At 50.1% G+C, this 9,899-nt stretch overlaps 1 protein-coding gene across 1 annotated transcript in view; it reads left to right on the top strand.

The window, feature by feature from the left end:
- The window catches only part of DMBX1 (diencephalon/mesencephalon homeobox 1), a 7,667-nt gene extending 6,384 nt beyond the window's left edge, over nt 1–1,283 (top strand). Inside the window, 1 exon segment of the mRNA XM_074264618.1 lies at nt 216–1,283. Within this exon segment, the coding sequence (XP_074120719.1) occupies nt 216–766 (551 nt within the window). The 3' untranslated portion in view covers nt 767–1,283.
- The last annotated feature ends 8,616 nt before the right edge of the window (nt 1,284–9,899 follow it).

Below are 9,899 nucleotides of genomic sequence, written 5' to 3'. Positions count from 1 at the left end.
GAAAAGGGGTTAGTGTGCCCGTCCACCACCATTCCCCCCCACTCCACTCCCGCTCCCCATTGGGCCCAGGATCCTGCCTCTGCAGCCCGGGGCTGACCGAGTGTGCGGGAGGCCTCGGGAGCTGGGCGGAGGGAAGGGGGGAGGGGTTCAGGCGGTCAGCGGGGGCGGCTTTTTCCGCAGTGGTTAACGGGCCTCCTCCACGGCTGTTCTTGCAGACTCACCGGGCGGCACGGCCTCAGGCCCCCTGCCGCCGCAGACCTCGGGCGCCGGGGCCGGCGGGGGCGGCGGAAGCGTCCTGGGGCCCTCCCACTCGTACTCGTCTTCGCCGCTCAGCCTCTTCCGCCTGCAGGAGCAGTTCCGTCAGCACATGGCGGCCACCAACAACCTGGTGCATTACTCGTCCTTCGAGGTGGGCGGCCCGCCGCCCCCAGCTGCGGCCGCCGCAGCCGCGGCCGCTGCCGCCGCCGCCGCCGTGCCCTACCTGGGCGTCAACATGGCACCGCTGGGCTCCCTCCACTGCCAGTCCTACTACCAATCGCTGTCGGCCGCGGCGGCCGCGGCCCACCCGGGCGTGTGGGGCTCGCCGCTGCTCCCCGCGGCCCCCGGCGGCCTGGGCCCCCCGCCGCCGCCGCCCCCAGCCGCTGCCGCCGCGGCAGCCGCCGCCGCCTCAGCCGCGCTGAACAGTAAGACCAGCAGCATCGAGAGCCTGCGGCTCCGGGCCAAGCAGCACGCGGCCTCCCTGGGACTGGACACGCTGCCCAACTGAGCGGCGCGTCCCCCGGAAGGCACACCCCCCGCCCAGGCCCTTCCCCCCTCCCCCACCCGGCCCGCAGCCCGGGGCCGGCCCAGACCCCCCTCAGATCCATCCTGGGCAATCGGGCCGGCCCTTCCCGTCCGTCTCCGCCCAGGAGGTCCCCCAGACCCCACCTTGGTCCGGAAGCGACGGACCTCCCGAGGCCAGGGCGGCCCGAAGCCCTGTCCAGGTCTCCTTCCTCACCACTCGCCCTTCCCCCGGACGCAGCCCGGAGAGGCAATCCCCCTTCCTCAGACCTTCCCGCGCTGTGTCCACCCGCGCCGCGACCATCCCTGCCTCCTCCCCGTTGGGGGTGGGGGTGAAGTCTACACCTGCTGCACCCCTGCATGGCCCTGGGAGGGAGCTGGTGCGGAGGGGAGGGAAATCCGTCTCTCCCCTTTGAACTCAACTTCCCCCGCTTTCCACCCCGACAGCCCTAGAGAAGGAGCAACAGCCTTCTACCTTTGACCCCCAGCTCCCTCCCTTCGTAACTGGATGTGTGGAATGTGATATAAATATAAATATATAAAGCTCTATTTTCAGTTTCCCCCATCCCGCCACCCCCCATTCCTCTTCTCGGTTCCTTTCCCACTTCCCCATTAGCCCCCAGCGTTGGCTCCCAGTCCCTCTGGCTCTGTGTGTCCGCCTTCTCGGCTGGCTCCGTGCTGTGTGTGTCCCACTCGTGCTTCTCACTCCTCTCTCTTCGGGTCGTTTTCGTCCCCTGCTAAGGTTCCACAGTCATGTCCACCTGGCATCGGGCACCTTGGTCCCCCTCCCTCCTGCCTCTGCCTCCACGCTTTTCCTTCCTCTCCCTCACCTTTCCCTCTCTCTCTCACCATTTCCTTCCCTCTGTCTCCGCTTGGACCTCTCTCTCTTTTTCTGAGTCACAGACTCTCTGAGCCGGAAGGGACTGAAGGAGTCCTCCAGTACCATAAGGACAGGAGGAAGATACTTGGGCTCCAGGGCTGCCACCTTTGCTTGAAAGACCTCCAGGAACCTCAGGAGCAGGTCACTCCACTACGGGACAGCTCTTTCTTCCCTGTCTGTTTCTCAGAATCTTATCTTTCTCTCTGTTTTCCTCAGCTTCTGTTGGTCTTTCCCCTTTAGTCTTTCTTCCTCTCACTAACTCTCCTCACCACACGCTTCCTCAGTTTCCCCAGATGGCAAATGTGGTCCTACCTGCCTGTATTGGTGCCCCCACCCCAACTGTTAAGCTTCATTTTGATTATGCTTGTGCTATTTTTTGGATTCTCCCGATCTACTCCCATTCCCCCCAGCCAGGGTCACTAGCCCAGCCCACCCCATCTTACCCCCTGAAAACCTAGTCTCTGGTGTGACTGTGACCTTAGAAAAGAAATCTTGAGCAGGAGGAAAAAATGGCAAGTCCTGAGACAGCTGTGCTCCATTTTCCAGAGCAGGCGGTAGTGGCAAAGTTGCTCCTGGTGTCTCAAATATAATTGTTATGGTGTCATAAAGTCAGGGACTTTAGAGATCATTTCTTCTAATCTCTTCATCTTACAGATGGGAAAACTGAGACTCAGATGAAATAAGAAGCTTGTCCAAGGTCATGCAATGTCAAAACTGGCAGGAACCTCAGAGATGATTAGCTTCATTTCACAGATAGTTAGAAAGGGACCCAGGGATAGTAAGAGGATGGACTAAGGCTATATAGGACTTCCTTCCCTGAGCTTTTATTCTTAGTTTATTTGAGGGTTCTTGAAGTGAGGTATAACAGACATGGAGAGATTTTGTTTGAAGTGGGGTTGGGTGGGCAGGGACTGGATATCCAGCCTGATATGATCTGATTTGACTCAACCAATAAGGCCCAGAGCCCTTCCTGTTCTTCTCTAACTCTAGGACAGAGAAACACACATGCTCAGAAGGCCGGGGTGACGGTGGGCAGAAATACCTTACTGGACTGAAGAGCAGGTAATTTACAGTTCTCCCTGAGAATGAGAATGGGATTGAGATTAGAGGATAAAGGGAGTCCTCTGAACTAAGGAGCTGACTTTCCCACTTAAGGGGAGAAAACCTCAAAAGGCAAGAAAACAAAGAGGGAAAAGAGAAGCTTGATATCCAGCTTCTGGTTCAAGAAAGGTCTGTTGTCTACCTGAGGTCAGGTGAACAAACATTTACACAGCTCCAATGATGCTAAACTAGGTCTGGGAGTCCAGGGTTCAATTTGGCTTTGATGATTAATCATTGTGTGACCTTGGCAGCTTTTCCCTTGGAACTCTTGGCCACCGGTAGAATTAAAAGGTGACTTCCCATCTTAATGATCCCATATTTCCATGTGTTCCCATAGCTCTGCAGAAGCCTTTATTTAGAGATGAGCTTGCAGTTCTGGAAACAGAAAGCTAACTAGAAACACAATCCATTGGTTTGAAGACAGATGGAGCTAGGTTTTTGGCTATGATCCATAAGCATCACATATATACCCTGATGAGATACTGATGGGGGCTGAATTTTCTCAGACCAAGATGTGAGTGTTTCCCTGAAGAAGAGAAGTTTTGAACTAGATCTCTCCTTCCCTAGATGCTTTGTGGCTATCAAGACCGTTCTTTGGGGCCTAGCCTTTCTCAGACTTCTGGGATCTGGTTTGCTTGGGAATACCTGTACCCTGTCTGTCCACAGACCCTGCTGGGTGCTACTCGGTAACCATGGCATCAGCAAAAGGGACTGAATTTGGAGTCAGAGGGCCAGAATTCCAGTTCTGAATGACCTTGAACATGCACCTTTCATTTTTCAGGCCCCAGGTTGTTTTTTTTTTTTTTTCCCCTCCATAAAAGAAGGGAGTTGGACTAAATAGTCTCTCAAGTTCCTCCCATCTTGAAAGCTGATGATCCTCTAATTACTACCATACTGATCCATAAAGCTTTCCAGGAGCTCTAGAATCATGCCTTCAAGGCCTCTCTACTTTGTCCCTCTCCCTATCTCAATTTTCTTAGAACAGGGATCTTCCTCCTGGGTCGAGAGGCCCGAAAGCCAGAGGCTTTGCTTGAATTACCCCTAATCCTGTTACCAAATGCCAGCAGAGATCCTGGGTCCAGGCAAATGTTTCTCAGCCATATTCCTCCCATTTACCAGAGAATGGCTGAATTAGCCTCTCGTCCCTTGGGATAATGAGAGGTAGTCACCATGTGGCTTGGAATAATTAGGCTGTTGACTTCCCTTTATCCAGAATTGGTGTTGACAGATGTGTATTAGCCAGGAATTCCTCAATTATTCCCCTTCCTACCTAAACTATCCTAGCACCTAAGGCTTTTCCTCTGATCCAACTGCTCCAGCTCCCTCAGGAAAGGCAAGTTTGGGGGAGAGGAAAAAGACTGGGTTGGAACCGCTGGGGAAAAGGAGGGGATCTATGCCCAAGAGGAAAGCTGGTCTGCTCCTTCCAAGTTCATATCCCTTGATTGGTCAACGATAGGACTCATAGTAGGGAATTTAGGGACCTTTAACCTCTCACTCCCAAGGAGTCCATGGATAAATTTCAGAGGGTCTAGGAACTTGAATGGGAAAAACACATCTTTATTTTACATCTAAAATTCCAAAAATTATATAAAAACATTCCGAGAAGGAGTCTACAGATTTCATCAGAGTGCTCAAGAAGTCCATGATTAAAAAAAAAAAAAAAAAAAAAAGATTATGGATTCCTGACTTAAAGCCTATCTAGCCCAATTTATAGAGGAGTAAACTGAGACCCAGTGAAGGCAAAGACTTGCCCAAAATCATGTATATATTAGGTAATAGAACAAGGATTCTTTTGTAGGTCATATACTTCAAATTTAATCTCTGATAAGAGAAGTTAAAGTTGCCAGGATTGTCCCACCTGACATAGCTGGGGGCAAGCAGCCTTCTGGGAAAGTTAGGGAATCAATTTGGGAGTAGGTGATCTGTCTACCTTCTCCTTGTCCCCTCATCAATCTCTTTTCCTGAGCTTCTTCTAGGGTCCATGATCATGAGCTATCCCACTGAAGATGGGTTAATGAAGAAAGGAGGTAACAGAGTCTTGATTTTTAGGAGCATCCAGGCTGATGGGGGAGATTAGAAGAACCTCCAGGCAACAGAAGTTAAAACGGGAAAGAAAAACTAGAGGAAGATTTTGAGGGCTCAGAGGAGGGAGTGATCAATAGCTGATCTGGTCAGAGGAAGCCTGGAAAAATAGAAGAAGGAGGAGGAGGAGGAGGAGGAGGGTAATCAGGAAACAAAGAGCTGGAGGTGGGACTGAGTTTAGAAGGCATCTGGAATTGTAAGGAATCTGCCTAGCTGGAACAGAGGCTGACTTAAGGGAATTAGGGCCAGGAAGGGAGTTTGGGACTAGGTGGCAAAAAGTCTTAGAGTCCAGGCTGGTGAGCATGTACTCTATTCCACAGGACATGGTGAGCTCTGGAAGGGGTCTGAGGCATAGAGTTCTGAGATGTTCTGACGTGATCAGAACTAAACTTTAGGGAGATAATTGGGGCAACAAGAGGAGGTTGGGGGCAGGGAAAGTTTCATTTTTGCATCTGGATCCTCAGTGCCCAGAATAGGAGCTTTGCAGAGATGCACAATAAATGTCTATTCAGTCAGATTTTATTTTAACTGAATTCAGAAAGTGGAGATAGAACCCTTTCTCTGTATTTTTCTTTCCCACCTATTGGAAAAATGAGAGTGGAAATAGTAACCGGGAGGTGGGAGCTCTAGGGGCCAGGCTAGATCTTGGGGAGGAGGAGGGCTTAGCTCACAGATAGCCCGAGTCTAAGGACTCCAGCTTCTGTACTTGGGAGACTCCAATCCAAGTAACCAGCAGTACTTGCTCCCCCAAACTCCTGGCCCCCATCTCTGTGAACTCTAAGTAGATTTCCATAAGATTAGGAATCCTAAGGTGAGGAAGGAGAGCCTGAGCAAGTTTCTGACTCTGGTGTCATTGGCAGATAATGGCCACTTCACCCTTCCAAGGAGGGTGTGAGCGCAGAGACCATTAAGACAGGGACTTACTTGAAGGTGATTTTCAATGATCAATGAGCCCAGCTAACTCAGGCCAGACTCAAGCTTTTGAGCCTGTAGCTGTAGGTCCTTCTCCACCTACAACTCAATTCAGTTGTTTTTTCCTGAGTCCCTGAGAACTTAGTCTTGCTTGGGCTTAGCTCCTCTGAGGAGGAGGGGACATCCCAAGTTGTTCTTTAGTTGGATTGAGGATTCATGACCCATCCATAGAATCAAGAGATATACATGAGAGAGACTAAGGACTTGGCAACCCTATCCCCCAAAAGGATTATACTGTCAAGGGTCAAGACCAGAATTCCCCAGTTGTCCTGAGTATGCATGGGTTGCTACTTTTGACCCCAAGAAAAGAAATCAGGCCAGCCCAAGGGAAGCTCATATTTCCTGCGCTGTTCAGTTATCACTCCAGCCTCCTGATATATCCTTCTTGGGTTTTTATCCTTAGTCCTGCCTTTACCCTTGCTTTCCACTTTTGTCCAAGTTTGGAGTAGAAACAGTCCCCAGGTGATGCTCAAGAGATCATCTGTCCCTAAATACCTGTGAACCTCCAGACTTTCCCATCCCCACCCTGAAGCCCCTTGGCTGGCGGGCTGTACAAACTGCTGTAAAAACTGCTGTTGTGTGACAATGTGTGCTTAGAGATCATGGCCTTCCCAAGGCCAAGACACTGTAAGGTACAATATTTATTTATTCTATTAGTTGGAAAACCAGACCCCAGGCACATGTCCTTGCCATTGGTCCTACTGCTGGGCTTCCATGTGCCGCATGCCGCTCGCTCTGTGCTGTGTCTTTTCTGTCTGTCTGTCCAGCTTCCTGTGACCTTGTGGCTGTTTTTCATACTCCATAAATAAAAGGCAAAAGGCCCAAAGAGAAAGGTCTCAGTTTCTGTTGATTGGGGGTTGGGGAATGGGAATGGGTGTGGGGAGGGAGATGGGATTTTGTCTTAAAAGTTGCTGTAATGAACCAGTATGATCTGGGGAGTGAGTGTGGGGTAAGTTCTCAGAGAAACCCTAGTGGCAGTTATGGGAGGATCTGAGACTTAACACACACACCACCACCACCACCACCACCACCACCACCACCACCACCACCACCACCACCACCACCACCACCACCACCAGAGCTATAGAAACATCTGAGAAAAGATGAGAGAAGAATCAGGCAACGAATGATTTGATAGGAGGACTGGGGAGGCTCTGAAATGAAAGGAGACGTAGAGGAGGAGGTGAAACGAGCACGGCTGGTAACTATTTCATGAGGAGCAAATGAGGAACAACAGGTCATCATAATCCTAGGGCCCATTTCTAGAGCCTGGAGGAAAGGCAGGGGCAGAGACAGAAACTAGGCCAGAGATTAGGCCAAAGGTAGCCCAAGGATTATTAAACTCATTTTAAAGATCCCAAAAGATACCAATGGAAGGACTACAGGATCATCTGATGTCAACTTGTCTCTGATATAGATTCTTTTGGCAACATTCCAAGCAAATGGTCTTGCAGACACTGCTCCAGCAAAGGAGAAAGAACTCCTTACATCCTGTGACAGTTCCCTCTCTTTGGGGACTGTTAATCATTTTAAAGGAGTTTTTCCTTAGTCTACCTTTCTGAAACATTCACCCATCCTTCATAGTTCTAGCCTCTGGGGCCAAGCAGAACAAACTAAATCCCACTTCCTGTATAATGGTAGCTCCTTCTTTTATAATCCTCCCAACACTTTTCTCTTCTCCAGGCTAAACAGCCTTTCCTTATTTCTGTTGATCGACCCTTACCTGACATGTACTTGACATCCTGGGCACCCTGTTCGGGACCCTCTCCAGCTTCTCAGTGTGTCCTTCTAAAAGCATGGGGCCTAGAAGTGATCCCCACATTCCTTTTGGGGCTGATCAAGCGAGGTTACAATTGTGTCCCTGATTCCTCAGGCCTGGATCCTGGGCATTTTTAAGGGCAGCTTAAAATGAAATTAGCTTTCTTGGTTGCTTGGTTGACATACTGAGCTGGAAGCCACTAAAATCCCCAGATCTGTTTTTACAAGAAACCTGTTGTTCAGTTACACTAAACAAATCCCCTTTCTGTTCTTGTGAAATTGATTTTTGAACCCAATGTGGAATGGCACATTTCTCCCATATTTGAGTTTGGGTCCATTGTTCTGGACTATAGTGATCTTTGATTATTCTCCCACTCTACCTATACCTACCTACCACTGGCATTTTCCACAAGTATTTCCACTGCAGTTCAGAGCGGTGGGGCCAGGAATAACATCGATTAAGCAACTATCACGTTCCAGGCAACTGTGCTAAGTGGTTTTTGTTTTTTAAATAAATATCTCGTTTGATTCTCACATGTTGGGAGGTAAGTGCTATTATTATCCGCATTTTATAGTTGAGGAAACTGAGGCAGAGGTTAAATGATTTTCCCAAAGTCAGATAGGAAGGAAGTGGCTGAAGCCAGAATGAGTGACTCCAGGTCTTTCTGACTACAAGCCATGCTGCACCACTGACTAGAGAGAGGAAGAAATTTGTCCAGATTTCACACAGCTGTAGTGATGAGCTCATTGCCATCTGGCCTACCTCATTCTGCTCCCCCAAAATGCTTGGTTCCAAGTTCAGACGGAATTCAGTTCACCAAAGGAAAGACTCCAGGAGATCAGCATGGCCCCTCTCAAAGGGGATTGGGCTGCTTTAAGAGCAAGCAAGTTCCTCCCCATGGAAGTCGGGGAGTGGCTGCTGTACGTGGACATAGTGGGCATGTTGTCAGGGGGATACTGAATTTGATGTCCTGTGATTTTCCTTCGTACTCCCATATAATGTGTTTCTAGGATTTTACAGCTGAAAAAACTGAGGTTCAGAGAAATTAAATGATTCCATGGAGTCCCTAAGGTAGGGAGTGATCAGTGAAGCTGGGAAAGCTGGGGGCTTCTGCCTTCCCCCTAAGGCTCTTTTCACTGAATCACAAGTCAGAGGAAATATGCAGTCCCCATCCCCCCACCCCTATGGGAGTGGGAAGAGGCTGTGTGCACAACCAACTCCTGTTGGTCCAGATGCGAAATGGAAACTCTCAAATAAGGCAATAACCAGATTTTGTTGGCAGGGGATTTCTCCATGAGAAAGGGGGCTTGTGTGGAGAAGGAGGAGCCTTTGGACGCAACCTGAAGCTTGGATAGCAGAGTGGGGAATACATGCAGGAGGCCACAAATAGCCTCTCCCCTGCCTTCCCATATTCCCTCCTCTCACCACCTGGAGGAGAAGCAGCTGATGACTAGAATCCCATTTTCCAAACACTCCCAGGAAAGAGTGGAGCTGGAATGTGGCCAGGAGGGATCAGCAGCAGAAAGTTGGGGACTTCTGGGTAGATAGGGACCTGTCCCTTTCCAGGGCCTCTTTCCCAGGGACCTCCCACTCCCATCCCCAATTGCTTTTGGCTTCTGGGCAAACAGATGAGGAGGCTACACTCCCTGGCCCGCCCCTCTCCGCCCCCCTGCCAGGTCTGTCTGAGCTCCCAACAAAGACCACTCTAAAGGGCTGGGGGTGAATGTTGGGGGGGGGAACCTGACACCTGAGGTTTCACCCACCCCTATCCTCAAGCCCAGACCGATGGTCTGCCCCACCCTAAGGCAGGAATGTGTCTGAGGGGCCCAACCTGACTTACCTTCAGCCCCAGATGGGGACCAGTAGTCCCTGCACAGACATCAGCCAAAATAGACAGATCCCACAGTCACGCAGTCACACATAGACCAATGATGGACTGGAAGAAATGAAGGAAGGAAACAGATGTTTAAGTGTCAACCGTGTGCCAGACACTGCTAAGTTCTTTATAAATATCTCATTTGATCCTCACATCTACCGTATTATTATTTCCATTTTACAGTTGGGGAAATCGAGGGAGGCAGAGTCTGACTGGGGATATACGTGCAGGAGGTCACTGACAGCTTCGCCTATATGCCTTGTCTATATTTCTCCCTCTCACCCAGGGAGGAGAGACAGCTAGGGAAGGGAGCTCAGTCATAATGGTGCTCTTCTTAGGAGTAGAGATTGAATGAGGTTGGATTTTTTCCTGTTTGAGTCCGGATCTGAATTCAGGTCAGGTCAAGTTCTATATGGTTTTCAGAGAATAAATAACGTCTTCACTAACTA

The sequence above is a fragment of the Sminthopsis crassicaudata genome, chromosome 4 (assembly GCF_048593235.1).
Source record: "Sminthopsis crassicaudata isolate SCR6 chromosome 4, ASM4859323v1, whole genome shotgun sequence".
NCBI lineage: Eukaryota > Metazoa > Chordata > Mammalia > Dasyuromorphia > Dasyuridae > Sminthopsis > Sminthopsis crassicaudata.
The sequence above is the reverse complement of the archived record's forward strand: the minus strand, read 5'-3'. Positions and strand labels throughout refer to the sequence as shown.